At 45.1% G+C, this 15,662-nt stretch overlaps 1 protein-coding gene across 3 annotated transcripts in view; it reads right to left on the bottom strand.

Annotated features, from left to right (window-relative positions):
• Positions 1-2,294: 2,294 nt before the first annotated feature.
• The window catches only part of LOC124118986 (serine-aspartate repeat-containing protein I-like), a 43,798-nt gene continuing 30,430 nt past the window's right edge, over positions 2,295-15,662 (bottom strand). For all 3 annotated transcript variants that reach the window (XM_048382725.1, XM_048382727.1, XM_048382726.1), the window contains exons 9-12: positions 15,482-15,624; positions 14,597-14,627; positions 3,890-3,987; positions 2,295-3,551 (exon numbers count right to left, since the gene is read on the bottom strand). In XM_048382725.1, the coding sequence (XP_048238682.1) occupies positions 3,483-3,551; positions 3,890-3,987; positions 14,597-14,627; positions 15,482-15,624 (341 nt within the window). In that variant the 3' untranslated portion in view covers positions 2,295-3,482. The remainder of the gene's footprint in view (positions 3,552-3,889; positions 3,988-14,596; positions 14,628-15,481; positions 15,625-15,662) is intronic.

The raw sequence follows: 15,662 nt of genomic DNA, 5'->3' as shown, positions 1-15,662 counted from the left end.
AGTTATATCGCGGCGTGTCAGCTTAATGTGGGAGGAAAGCCCAAAGTGATGCAGGTCTCAGACGTTTACCACTTCGGCTAAACCCACGAGCACGGGTATGGTGCTGACAAACCTAGAAACATAATCGGGGCGAACCGGGATTTGAACCCACAATCATAGGTTTCTGGCGTGCCCAAGGAACGCAACTCTGCACAGCGAATCGCGGCGCCTTAGACGACTGAGCCACCCGTGCCCCCTGGATAAAAGGAGAAAGTATTAGCTAGTACAATGCCAGAGGTTCTAATATCTGATCCAAAACGAAGCAGGCACAACATGTATCCTGATCTATCTCTGTTTGAAGCTGATTAAGAAAGTTATTTTCAACAACACAACACACCCTAAACAGGGTGATACAAGGACCTAATCGATCATGTTAAGCTCCCCACTAATACAAGTAAGCAGCCCATTCCAAAGATGCTCCCCACTAATATAATGACGTAACCCAACAGCAAAATCAGTTTGGCATTGTCGTAAACCCTTGTTGGTCTCGTTTAAAAAGGATGAGAGTAAACAAGCAGCACAACCACCTCCTTAACCTTAGGTTTTCAAAATATATTAATATCAAATTCAAAATTGGCAGAACATTTGAGCTTCTAAGATTTCTATTGAACACATTTACGAAGGTGGGAAGTGAGATGCAATGTCGAGCTGTCAAGCTTTTCATCTTGGCAAAACGGTGTACAAAAGTAAGAAGTTGGAAGCGGTGTTGGTCTTTCAAGCATTCCATCTTTCAAAACTATGTGATCTGTGAAACAAAACCGGGAAACAAAATAAAGCATGAACTGCTCATTTTGATTGATTTTGAAAAAAACAACGTTTCATACTGTATCGAAAGCTTTGATGATGTTAGTCCTTGAAAAGTATGGTCTCGACCCAGTCCTTAGAAAACGGATCAATATGTTGAGAAGTAACTCAAACCCATGATCCACATCTTTCAAAATGAAAGAGTGAGCAGGCAGGGTGACCCTCTCGCTCCGTATCTCTTCCCTTTTGTGGCTGTCATTTTAGGAAATATGGTTATAAATAAAGACTTATAAGGGGGATAAATCTCAACAATACTGAAAATAAACTTGGACAATATGCTGATAATACAGAATTACTTTTAGATTGAACAGAATAAAGCCTCAAAGCTGCTTAAGATACTCTTGACATATTGAAAGAAATATCAGCCTCATGATTAATGTAGATAAGATTAAGCAATTTGATTGGCACAATTACAAATAGTAATGTTAGGCTATGTCAAAATACACAATCAGATTGGCATATAGGCAATTTTGACTTACTAGAGATTTAAACTTAAAACCACAAATAGAGGACCTTTGGATCATTAACACCAGAAAAAGACTAAAACATGTTAATAAAGGCGAGCGAGAGGAGAAGAAACTTGGAATTATTTGGTAAAATTACGATTCTCAAGAAACTTGCATTGACAACAACAATACATATTTTAGAACATTGCCGAATCCGCCTGAAAGTTAAATAAAAACATTAAATAATATTTCTGTAACTTCATCTGGAATGACAAACCTGATAACATAAAGAGGATCAATTTTATAATGAATAAGTTATCTTATGATGATTGATCTCAGTGCTTTTACTGATTCTTTAAAATTGTCATTTGTGAAACGAGCTATCAAAAAGCTGCAGCCAACATATCATATTTTCCATTTCCACATTTGTTTAAATGAAGGAGCTTGTATCAATACACATTATCATATTGATTATCTATTTGAGAGAGACTTTTTAAATACTTGGGCAAAGCTCTACGTACAGTCTTGTTGTTGAAATAATTAGGGAACCCCTGGGGCTTAATATTCACTTTATAGATTCCGACTTAGTGATAAAAAGTTGAGTGAATATGAAGGTACATCCAGTTAAAAACATAGATAAGGAAAAAATATGGATGAGTTTCCAGGTTTCCAGGACAACTGTGATATTAAGCATACGTTTTTAGATCATAACAAATTGTTGATGAACATTTCTTGCACTGTCATTTACATCAATTCATAGTAAAGGAGGCAGACAATTTTATGATACCTTAATTAAAACTAGTAAAGTACTCTATGTATGCTTTAAAAGGCAAATACAACTTACAGAGCCTTTGGTTTTAAAGGATATATTTAATCAATGTAGAAAATATACAAGAGATATTAAACTAATAGACTTCCACTATGAATTTATACATGAGATAACATATACAAAAGAGGAGCTTTTAGACGTTCATTTCTATGTTCTATGATTCTTAAGTATTTATATTTATCTGTATTTTCTGGTTGATGAGATAAAAAGTTGTCACAAAAGCACTCTTCAATACGGATGAAATTATTCAGTGTATGAAGGCCTAAGCTCAACAATTGGCTACAGTATCAGTTTCTTACAATGGTGCCGTACTACAGTATTCTATCATCAACATGAGCTGTCAAGTATTTACTTTCCGACACTTCACTTCCTGCTAGATGACATGGGCAACGATAACAACAACTATTGCAATATATTTACAGTTTTTCTTCAATGGCAACCTTGTGGTACAATATGCAGGAATCTAGATGTCTGGCAACATTTTCTTGTTCGAGAATATAGGATTCACGCTTTACTCAAATCTTAGACAGTATAGAGTGTATAACAATGTTTTTTCTTATTTGTACACACATTGAATTTAATTCATTTGTGTGAAATAAAATTAAATTGTAGTTGTGCTGGGATCCGTTGTTCCTGGATTCGTGGGTAGTGGATCAATATCCATTGGTTGTCATTTCTACATCCTCTTGAGTTTCACCTGTTTAAGGCGAGTTTAAGTTGAAATGAATGATTAGAATATAGTGTAAAGGTGCTTATTCACTCTATGTGTTTGCAAGCATCACATGTTATCCTCAACATATATTAAGCCTTATAACAGAATGTAAAGCACAGATGAGTTATGCTTACGTACATACAAAAATAAAACAAAACAAAACAATAACACTACATTGTTCTCTAAACTCTGAACGATAATCGGCCTTCCTCTTTAACAAAGCTTATACGTACAAAGTAAATATTAGCATTAGGTCAATATTACAAACTCACATTTCAACATTCAACCTTATTTACAGTCTCACATGATATATAGCTTCGCTTGCTTTTGCCTGACCGAGCCTAAAGTATATCCAGTCTTGTGTGATATATAAAACCTCATATGTAGAGTCTGCTGCCTGAAAATAGTGGAACTTTGATGACTATTTCACTAGGTATTTGAGATTATGGATGGGTGCATAACATTCGCCTAACCTGCTGCAAATGTCCTTGAAAGTTGCTGGATAAGACAACTACGTTCTTTATGTATATCGCTTCAACCAGTTCGCACACTCATGTTCATTTAGTTCCACTGCCTAAACCTTTTGCCTACAAGCTGCGCACGTGGAGGCGTCATATGAAACTTCTTCACAACAACTCCCCCAAGACTTTCTTCAGCGTCTCTCATTCCACCAGTTCTTCACTCTGCCAGGGATATTCCATTTGCTCACTTCTGGCTTCACCTGAAAGGACCAATCAAACAGTCCACACTGTAGCCTTCCTCCCACATGGTCATCATCGCTTAGCTACAAAACATTCAATGAGAAACAGCTACTTCTCATCAGTTCAGATCAGTTGATCTGCTGTATCACTGATTTTGTTTTTATTTCATTTGTGTCCTTCAAACCAAAGTAAAAAAAGGCTTTGAGTACATTTACACTTGGCATGACTCCAAGCTATGGGAGACATTCCACTGAAATAGTCATGGTGTATCATCTGTGTAACGAAGTGCCTCCAAGTGGATGAAAGCACCAGAATTACCTGAACACAGTTCTATATTACAGCCCTGAAGTAAATGTACCTTTAGCAGAGATGTTATGATCTTATTAACTGATCCTTCATCCAGTCCTAGTTGCTTCTCTATCTTGCCGGCCACGTCGACGCTAAGCAGAGGCGGAGCTGAAGATAGTTTCAATTATTATCAGTAGTTGTGTGCAGTACTTTGGGACCGCTCCTGGCTTCTGATTGGTCGAGAGGATCACGTGACCTCTGTGACGTCACATCCGGTCACGTGACCTGCGCATGCGCGCGTAGCATGATGGGACTTGCGTGCGCATCCAAGATGGCGGCCCATCCTTTTCCTGTGGCGTGCGCATCCAAGATGGCGTCGCATCCGTGTCCGGTGGCGTGCGCCTTCAAGATGGCGTCGCATCCGTGTCCGGTGGCGTGCACATCCAAGATGACGGCGCATCCGTGTCCGGTGGCGTACGCCTCCAAGATGGCGTCGCATCCGTGTCCGGTGGCGTACGCCTTCAAGAGGGCGTCGCCTCCGTTTCCGGAGAGGAGGGATGGGGAAAAACCCGGAGAAGCGCACGTAAAAGGTGAACAGGATCGACATTGAAAGAAGCGCGTCAAAAATCTTTTGTTGTTGTTGTTGTTGTTGTTGTTGTTGTTCTACACATAGACGTGGGGGCGGGGGTGGTGGTGGTGGTGGTGAAGGGAGGGTGGTGGTGAAGGGAGGAAGGTGGGAGGAGGCGGGGGTGGGTTCACGGTGTGGGGATTGGAGGGTCGTCAAAGCAAAGGAGGAAAGCTGTCTTTCGGGAGAGATGGGTGGCCCTGAAAAGGGCTGTTGGAAAACAAACTGGAAACAAGCTGGACAAGGGTTGTCATCCTGATTACATTACTTTCCTTGTTCTCGATACTAGATAATAATACGGACCACCCCAACAGTCGGGTATGTCAATTCCGCGTTGAATAGTTTGTTGTAATGCTGACATAGCCTCAGACTTGTTCTTAAACCAGTGTGGGCTCTGTGATAGGATCGTCTCCGATTCACCCCGTGGGTAGCCCACTATTGTCCATGAATAGACTTTCATCCTCCGCTGGCATTGTTGACTGTTGGTCTGGCACGTCAGACAGCTGCATCGAGACGACATGGTTGATCTCTCTTTCAGTGCTCGACTGTGACGGTGTGCGTGGCTTCGCTCTTTTTATAGGAGAGGCACTGACACCCTGCTTCCTGATTGGTCGAAAACGCATCGTGCTGATGGGTTCGTTCCGACACTTGGTCTGAGCCCCGGTTTTCTAAATCGGACCGACCGTTGTGTTTCTTTTTTTCATAAGAAATTGTATGGGTCATGGGAGAGATAGGAAGAAAAAAATAACAGATAAAAGAGAAAGGTCATGCTTGAAAAGATCAGTTACCTGGTGTCAGTCAGCCAGAACACAGGATGGCATCACATGATGATGAAGAGGCCATGACAAGCCCTTTGACCCTACGCCATCCTTTTACGATGTTCATTGCGGGACCCACGGGATCAGGAAAAAGTTCCTTTGTGAAATCATGTATGGAGCAGATGCATCGCCGCGAGGTGTTGGATACGTCACCCCATCGCATCGTGTGGGTGTACAGCGAATGGCAACCGCTTCATCATGAACTGGAAGAGATGGCAGGCCGCTTAGGGGTCGCTCTTGAGTTTGTCCACAGCATGAAAGAAGCGGATCGTGCCTTGCCCGAAAAAGGGGTGGCCCCACATTGGCTGGTCATCGATGATTTGCTGGGGGACAATACGAAAGAAGAAGAAACCGAAGTGCTGCGATGGTTCACCAAGAAAAGTCATCACCGAAACACATCTGTGCTGTATCTCACTCAGAACTTGTTTGCTCAATCGCCGCAACATAGCACCATCAGCCTGAATGCTCACTACATGGTCCTCTTTAAAAATCCGAGAGATGCATCGCAGATCGACAGTCTGGCTCGCCAGGTGTTTCCAGGCAAAGTTCCTTTTCTGCGTGAAGCCTATGAAGACGCTACCCGAGAGCCTTACACTTACTTGTTCTTGGACTTGAAGCCCACAACGTTGCAAGACCATCGCGTACGCGCCCGCCTGTTTTCGAGATCCGAATTACCCCTCATGTATCTGCCGATCCTATGAGATGAAGAGACTTTCATAAAAGGAGGTGAACCCTCAGACCTTCCTTCAGTTGACCTACATCCATCATGGGGCAAAGACGGAAACATGTTCATCCTACGAAGGGAAAGAACAAAGACAAAGAGATGGTGAATGATGTCTATGACAGTATGGTCTCCCCCTCATCGCTACAGGGACTTGTGACCTCTGTATTTCACAAGACTCCTTCATCTCCAGGATCGTGTCCCTCTTCAATGGTACCCGTGAACATACATCGTCAGCAGCAGCCATCACCACGTCCTTCAACATCATCAGCACCTTCGCTACCCTCGTCACCACATGATCTTCAACGCTTTCAACCTCTGCAACAGCAACAGCAGCAGGAGCAGAAGTCCAAGGCAGGTCCGTCTTACTCTTCGATGGTACCCTTGAACAAGCATCGTCAAGAACAACAACGGCCTTCCTCATCAGCACCCTCACCCCCACTCGATCTTCAACGCTTTCAATGTCTGCAGCAGCAGGAGCCCCCACAAAGGAAGAAAAAAGACAAGAGACCGTCTATTTTTCCGACAAGGGATGCGACAACCCTTGCCGTCAAAGGAAGAAATTGTCGTTTGCAGTGGTTTGCGATTGTCGTGCGGAACCTGAGAGCAGGACACATCCCATTGAAAGCTCAACATAAGACGTGGTTGCAGAGACATCATGATACCCTGACTAAAATTGTCAATCCACGTCTGCCTATGGATGAACGTCTTGACTACCTGATGCAACGCAGTGGTAGTGGAACACTTGCAGGGGTCTTGACACGCATTCTGTTGCAATGGCAACATTATCTTCAAGCACCACTCCTCAAACAGGGTAACACCAGGCGTCACCGACCTACAACAACAACAACGATGACTACTAAGCCAAAAGATAAGGCTCATGAAAATGTCATGAAAGCATATCAAGCTGATGCTCTCAGACGATTGGTGCACATGCGGACCCAAAGAAAGTCCAAGAAGGCAGATCAACAGTTGCAACTACCTCCTGCCACTGCCTGATAAAAGAGAGAAGCTGCAGATCAGGTGACTCATTCAGGCTAATACCTCCATGAAAGAAAGATGTCTCAGTGCCTCAGGAAACAGAAACATGCTCTGTGTCATTTGTGTGCTGCCGCTCCAGCGATGCGCAAAGCCATTCTCAAACATGCTCCTACTGATCTCATCCGTGCCCTTTGTGAATGTGTGGTGAACTTGTATGCAGGCAATATTCCCATGACCACGACGCAACGTCAAAACTTGCAACGACACGGTAAAGTCTTGAATAAGCTGATGAAAAAACAAGTACCTCTAAGCAAGAAACGTAAACTTCTTCAACATGGAGGAGGATTATTAGGAGGACTCATCCCTCTTATTGGTTCTGCCCTAGCCTCTTTGTTTGGAGGAAAGTAATAAATGGTCTGACACCGGGAAGGTTGGGATCAGTGTGTGGTGTGCCACCATGAAGTACGCACGCAAGATGGTGTTGGTGTCTGAAGACACATGGCAAAGTCTACAGGCCACCAAACAACGTCATCGTCAGACACTTCATACCCCTCTCTTGGAAAAGAAACGTCTCCAAACTTTGGAAGAGATGGACGCGTTGATGCAGAGGTCACAGCAGCCTTTTCACATGCGGGAACAAGAATACAACCATGTTGCAACACATGCTAGAGTTGCAGCGCCAACAGCACAACAACACCATCAAACCACTGCAACCCAAAGTGACACCACCACTACCACCGTCATCACCATCAACAATGGACACCACAGGTAGACCTGCCCCTCCTCAACAAGTGATAGACGAAGTGGTCATGAGTGTTCCTAAAGCCATGTCCAGTAAAGCCATGAATTTGATGACAAGGATTCAAAACAATCCCGACTTGAGTTGGACTCCAGAGGGAACCCTGACCGTGGAAGGGAAACCTGTCCCTGGCACACACATGGTGGACTTGATCAACGATTTAGTGCGTCATCGGAAAACCAAAGAGGGACCTGCAGGTTGGACCATTTTGAGTCACCATTTGGCCAACAGTCATGTCCCTCATGAAATAATTGGAAATCCTCAACGATGGCAATGGATGCAGAAGCAGCAGCAGTAGCAACACCATCCTCATGCCACACCAGAAACCCCCATAACCCAGTTCTCCCTCCCCACGTTCTCCCCACAAAGTCACAAAGAGAGAAGAAGAAGGAGGAGGCGGCAGCTGGATCCACAAGCGGAAGAAGAAGACGAAGAAGAAGAAGAAGATGAGATGCCACCCCCACCTCCTTCGTGGCAACTGGATCCACCAGTGGAGGAAGAAAAAGATGTGATGTCAACCCCATGGTTGATGACTCCACCTCCATCTGATACCAAACAGGACAGAGTCATCAACAGGCGAGGTTCATGGATACCCTTTAGCACCACCTAAGAAAAAATAAATCTCTCCCCTTCTCTATAAAAAGGCCATTCATGTCGGAAGTGGCATCAGTCTGAGAGAAATGAAGCGACAGACCAAGACGCGACAGCCCATTCTTCCCTCTGCTGCTGCTGCTGCAGGGAAACAACTACTTCCTACTTCCCTTTGGACGGCCTGTTTGGAAAAAACTTACTTTCATCCTGAACATCCTGCAAGTTTTGGAGGCTGGCGACCTTTGTGGAAAGCAGCACGCATCCACGCTCAAGATGCAAGAACCAGTAAAAGCAAGAAGAAACCATGCCATCGCAAAGTCAAATCAAGCGTTGGTTGCAAACCAAAAGTACCTACACCTTGCACAAACCAGCCAGACGCTCCTTTCCGAGAGACCACTATCGTGTGGGAGGGTCGATGAACTGTGGCAAGCAGACTTGAGTGACATGATTGCCTTTCAAGACGACAACGAAGGATTCAAATATCTGCTGTGCGTGATCGATGTGTTTTCAAAGATGGCATGGGTGCAACCCCTGAAGGCCAAGAGCAGTTCTGCTTTGACCGAAGGTTTTCAAACCTTGCTGATGCAACAAGCCAAAGATCGACTCCCTGCTCAATTGCAAACAGACAAAGGCAGAGAATTTGTCAACCGTCCTTTCCAGGCTCTCATGACGAAGCATGGCATTCATTTCTACACCAGTCAAAATCCTGAAACGAAAGCAGCCGTGGTGGAACGGTTTCAAAGGACTCTGAAAAATAAAATGTGGCGATACTTTACACAGCATGGGACCAGACACTATTTGAAAGTCTTACCCCAGTTGATCAAGTCGTACAACCGTCGTGTGCATCGGACCATTGGCCAGCGACCTGTGGACGTCCTCCCAGGAGATCCCCTGTCAGAAATTCGGGTGTTAGACTACATGGAGGAAAAACAACAACAACAACAACGGCTTCAGCGCAAAAAGAAAATAACAACACAAAGACTGTCGTCCCCCAAGAAAAGATCCCCCTCTCTTTTACTGCCGGGCACCCGTGTACGTCTGAACAAAACCAAAGGCACCTTTGAGAAAGGTTATCTCCCCAATTGGACCACTGAACTGTTTACGGTGGATCGGTTGGTGACTGGGAGAACACCTCCTGTGTATCGGATCAAAGATGATCATGGTGAAGTCCTCCAAGGAACTTTTTACCCTGAAGAAATACAACCCATCTTGAAAACAGACGATGTGTATGCCGTGGATCGCGTGCTGAAAAGACGTCCAGGACCGAAACAGGGTCAAGAAGAGGTCTTGGTGAAATGGACTGGCTACCCTGCCAGTTTTAATTCGTGGATCCCTGCAGATCATTTACAGATAAAATAAGGAGCATGCTGTCTCTCAGACTCATTCAGAGGGTGGACACACGCGATGACAGAACCGCCACCACCACCACCACCACCGTCATCACCTCTGCAGAGAAGCCTCTCAGCATCCGTGGGTACCGATGAACCACCCCTTGCTGCTGCACCTCGTCATCACCAGCGCCGACACTCACCTTGGTGTTGTTTTGGCATGACGTTACCCCGCAGTGAAGTCGTGGTTTTTGCTCAGATCATTGTGATATATGGCGTGATCATCATGAGCATGGTACAGTTGGCCTTGGATCACGGAGAGAAACAGTTGTGGACAGCCCTGCTCTCCAGTTGTTTGGGATACATACTTCCACCACCCACCTTGGCCGCCTCACCAGGCATACCCACGACGACCCTGCCCACCAGAAGACTTCAACTTGATACCTCATCCACCCAGAGTTTTCTACCCTAACTCACGTCATCATGGCTGCCATCTTTTTTTCGAAACAAGACTTTTACATGACCCTGCCCAGTGATGCCTCCATGGACATCTATCCAAACAACACCGTCAATGCATATGAAATCAAGTTGCCTTATCCTCTGCATCTGGACCGTCAACAGTGGGAGGTGGGCGTCAGCGAAGTTCACTTTCCGATGACATGGTACAACGTCGCCCCACCCTTTGACTGGTTTGCGCTGAACCTCAAACTGAAAAAAGACACCCTTGTGTATGAAAGCGCGGGGAGCGCTATACCACACCCACAGTATGGTGTCGTCCATTATGAAAGCAAGAAGATTCCTATCGAGAAAGGCGTCTATTCAGTGGGGGCTACTCCCATGACCGGTGGCTATGTGGAAATCACAGGTGACACAAAAGCACATCGTCTGTCAGGATTTGATACTGTGTACATTTACACCAACCTGGTCGAAGATCAAATTGTGGGCAATACGATGGCTCCCTTGCTGATCTACGTGCCTGTGTCAAAGAAGATGATGCAAGACAGTGTGGCGATTAAAAGCCCTCAGCACATTCACTACCTTGGGTTGCGTCATGGTTCCTTTGACGGTATTAAACTCTATATCATGGACGACAGAGGGTGACCCGTGCCATTTCAAATGGGGAAAGCCATCGTGACACTCCACTTCAGACGCCGCTACTAACGCAGAAAGCAACATGTTGGGACACGCATTGGCACACCAGATGAATCGAGGACAGTTCGGCCAGCGTGGGAGTGGTATCAAAGTATACAAAGGACGTTATCATCAACGCGGCAGTGGTCTTGGAGGTATCTTGAAGATGGCGTTGCCTTTCCTTAAATCTGCCGGAACATCGGTGCTCAAGATGGGTAAAAAGATCCTGCCTGGGTTGGTGAGTGATGTGGTTGGAGGCAAACGCAAATGGTCAGAGAGTCTGAAACATCGCGGCACAGCAGCTTTGATGGATGTCTTGGAGGAACGTGAGGAGCCGAGACCCCCTAAAAGCCGTAAAGTCGTCCCAACCACCACCACCACCCACCAGAAACAGCGTAAAAGGAAAAGAAAAACGGTTTAAAGGTCAGTCCTCATCAGACTTTCAACCTGACCAGACGTCCTTCAAGGCAGAGAAAAGGGTGAAACATCTATCATCATGATGCGCCGAGATGCTTGCGAATGTTCAAAGGCCCAGTTGGATCTCTTTACTGTACCCCCTGTGTCCACCTCTGTGCAAGAGGGTCAGTGGATTCGCTATAGTCCCTTGGCACCACCCTCTGTAGCAGGACCACTTCAGTTTAACATTTCCAATCCCGTGAACGCTTACATTGATTTGAAACAGTGCTACCTGAGAGTATGTCTACGTGTGACGAAAGATGATGGCACGGATACCGTTCTAGCGGATAACCCTGTATCGACAGTCAACAATGTGATGCATTCCCTGTTTCGCGAAGTGCGGCTGCAAGTGGGACACAATCAGTTGGAGATCACACCCTCCATGGGCACTTACCCTTACAGAGCCTACTTGGAAACCCTTCTGAGTTATGGTACAGGAGCCAAAACATCTCACCTTCGATGTCCTGGATGGTTCACCGACGATGCTGGTAAAATGGACGTCTTCAATCCTGATGCAGATGCGAACACAAGAAACACAGGTGTCAGAACGCGCCGCGATCTTATCGTACCCACCAAAGAAGTGGAACTTACAGGCCGTCTACACAGTGATCTGTTTCTTCAAGACCGTTATCTGCTGGATGGTGTCCCTATGAAACTGGAATTGCTACGAAGTCCCGATGAGTTCTTCTTCATGTGTGCTGCTGATGGTGTCTACAAACTAGCGCTGACCAAAGCCAAATTCTATGTCCGTCAGCTCAACATCGATCCTGCTGTCCGAGAAACACACGTGTCCAGTCTAAACGCTGGGGTGACTGCCAAGTATCCCCTTTCACGTGTGCATGTGACTGCCCATGACATCCCGAGAGGCGGTAGGGACTTTCACAAGGATCACCTCATCGGTGGCCAATTACCAAAACGCGTGGTCCTTGGACTGGTGGACAATAGTGCCTACGTAGGAAGCAAAGAGAAGAATCCGTACAACTTCAAACACAATCATGTCACCATGATGAAGCTCAAAGTCAACGTCCAGGAAGTCCATGGCACGGAAATGAAAAGCGACTTCAGCAACAACAGCGCCCATTTGAAACAAGTCTACATGAATCTGTTCCGAAACACGGGACAGCTATGGCGACCTGAGACCTGCAAACTGACTCCCAAGGCCTTTACTCAAGGTTACACCTTGTGGGTGGTGGATCTTACACCAGACCTTGGCGCTGATGAAGGCATCAACTACCCTCGACACACTGGCAAGTTGGGTTTGGAAATCCAGTTTGGACAAGCTCTCGAGGACCCAGTCACCCTCATCTGCTATGAGGAATACGAAAATGTTCTGGAAATAGATCGTTTCCGGATTGCGATGATGGTATAAAAAGAGCAGCATCAGACGGTCATGCCACACTTTTTCTCCTCCTACAAGGAACCATGGATGAACCACTCGGGTTGAGCACCTTGGATTTAGAAGCCCTCGTGGCTGATGACGAACCACTTCATGCCATCTACCGGGGCACCCTGGCCAGAGATGACTTTGCCAGACTGGGATGGCAACAGGATGACCCCTTTTACCCCAAAGCCTACGTGATCAACACAGATTTAAGCGATCAACCTGGCACACACTGGGTGAGCATCTATCGTCCAGCTGCTGGATCCGTGGAAATGATGGATAGCTATGGACTGTATTCATTACCCCTGTTTAAAGAGACTTTGAATCGCATGGGTCAGATTCAACAACGATGGAATACACGCCCCTTACAACATGGATACAGCACGTTGTGTGGCGTGTACTGTCTCTACATGTTGACCTATCGCGTGCGTGGGTGGACTTTTAATCAAGTGTTAGATACGTTGGACTGGAAGGACACCGCCAAGAATGATGCCACGGTATTAGCATGGTTCCATACCAAAGTGTCTACCTCCGTTCCTGTGGATGAGATGCCTGCCTTTCGACTGAGTGCCCAGACGCGTACCCTACATCAAAACAACCAACCTTTCTGCCCTTATTGACCTGACACTTGTTCACTGAACCTACGATCACCTGACTGTCAACATTCCTGATTGAGGAGTGTACATACGTCCACTGCGTTTTAGGAATGTACATACGTTCATTATCAAAGTGGCAAAAGTTCTTTTTTTCAAACTGTACATACGTTCACATACGTGTACATACGTTCATGTTCACAAAAGTCACAGGGACGCCCCTAATCCTGTGACTTTTGTTTTGTTGTGTTGGTTCATGTGAGCGGGGGATTAAAAAGAAGGCGAACCCATAGTCGTGTTGTGTTGTCTGTAGGATGAAGAAAAACAAAACAGGATCGCCATCTCACCCAAAAGACAACTATCCTCCTTTGCTTTGACGACCCTCCAGCCAACACCATGACCCGTCTCCTCCTTTCCTCCCTCCCTCCATCCTCCTCCTCCCACTTTCCTCCCTTCACCACCACCCTCCCTTCACCACCACCACCACCACCCCCACCCCCACGTCTATGTGTAGAACAACAACAACAACAACAACAAAAGATTTTTGACGCGCTTCTTTCAATGTCGATCCTGTTCACCTTTTACGTGCGCTTCTCCGGGTTTTTCCCCATCCCTCCTCCCCGGAAACGGAGGCGACGCCCTCTTGAAGGCGTACGCCACCGGACACGGATGCGACGCCATCTTGGATGCGTACGCCACCGGACACGGATGCGCCGTCATCTTGGATGTGCACGCCACCGGACACGGATGCGACGCCATCTTGAAGGCGCACGCCACCGGACACGGATGCGACGCCATCTTGGATGCGCACGCCACAGGAAACGGATGGGCCGCCATCTTGGATGCGCACGCAAGTCCCATCATGCCCCGCGCGCATGCGCAGGTCACGTGACCGGATGTGACGTCACAGAGGTCACGTGATCCTCTCGACCAATCAGAAGCCAGGAGCGGTCCCAAAGTACTGCACAAAACTACTATTATCACATCCTTTTGCATAGATAAAACAATTGGCATTAAGTGCGCAAGCATTAATTCTGTATCAAAATAATAAGGTGAAATAAAAAATTAAATTTTATTGATTTTGCTCAAAAGAAGTTCAATGTCATTCATTCAGGATCTTCATAATTTGTATTTAAGCATCAGGAAACGTATATTTAATCCATTGATAAGAGGTTTAAAGGTGTATGAAGACTCTATTTTGTCAGCATCATACTGATAATGGTAACTTGTTAAACGTACATTGAATTGAGAGTCTCATTATATGTTTCATTGGTGCCCCATCATATATTTACACTGCAATTACATTACTTCTGTATTTACTTCTCTGATTAGAAACTTCCGTTTGGAACTTACGTCTTTCCCTTATCTCTGCAGTTGCTGCAGCCTGAAAAATATGACAATTTATCTTGAAAAACGTCTATTGAAATACAAGCAGGGTCGTCATGCCGACGACCCGGATTCGATTCCCGACATGGGTACGATGTGTTAAACCATACTCACTCACTCACATGGACGGTAGTAGTATTTTGTATAACAAGTAATAGAATTCCATTTCTCGCTCCAACACACAGTCCTGGTTTCCTAATAATTATATATGCACTGTTTTACATGATAGACTTATCTAAACCACACAAATCTTCCTGAGAAAAGTCACAAAACGCATTTCAAGAAATGAGGGCATAATTTGCTTTGACATAAACATAACCATAAACATAAATATAATCCATATGTAGCTGACTGAACATGCATAGAATCGGCCTAATTTTGATACAAAAAACAGTCGTTTAAAAATTTGTTCGAAATCCATAAGACCGTTCTTGTTAATTTTGCAATGGTACATGGACATTGAAGCAGTTAACCACTGTTCTACAGATTACGTAAATAAGTAAAACTTTAGAATGAAGCAGTGAGAATGCCTGTGATCGCCAAGTCAGAACCTTTCCATTTATATCACAGTATTCTAATATTATCACAATAATCCGGTAACTGAATTCATGAGCAAAAATATATGGCTTCATGGCATAATTACATACAGTCAGCGACATCCCCACTTTAAACATTTCGGGTGACATACATGAGGATTTCTGACCTGGCATGTCTACAGGGATATAGAACTGATAAGCAAGAGTTAAACCTACAATGTTTCAGTGGAAGAAATATATGAGTTTGACCAGCACAATCTGAAACATATGATTGATGACAAAAATATTATACCCTAGATCATGAGATTTCTGTTACCTCTCGTTCCTGTTCCAGATGTATCAGGACCTTATCAAGTATTCTAGGTAGTATTCCTGCTCGCAACTTTAACTTGGTCTCCACCCTCAGTTGCAAATCAGTTGTCTTTGTCTTCATATCATCCTTAATCATCCTTAATCTGTCTGAAATATCCCAGTAAGAGAGTTTTGATTTAGTGACG

This window comes from Haliotis rufescens, unplaced genomic scaffold, assembly GCF_023055435.1.
Source record: "Haliotis rufescens isolate VD_foot unplaced genomic scaffold, xgHalRufe1.0.p SCAF_41, whole genome shotgun sequence".
Classification (NCBI taxonomy): domain Eukaryota; kingdom Metazoa; phylum Mollusca; class Gastropoda; order Lepetellida; family Haliotidae; genus Haliotis; species Haliotis rufescens.
The sequence above is the reverse complement of the archived record's forward strand: the minus strand, read 5'-3'. Positions and strand labels throughout refer to the sequence as shown.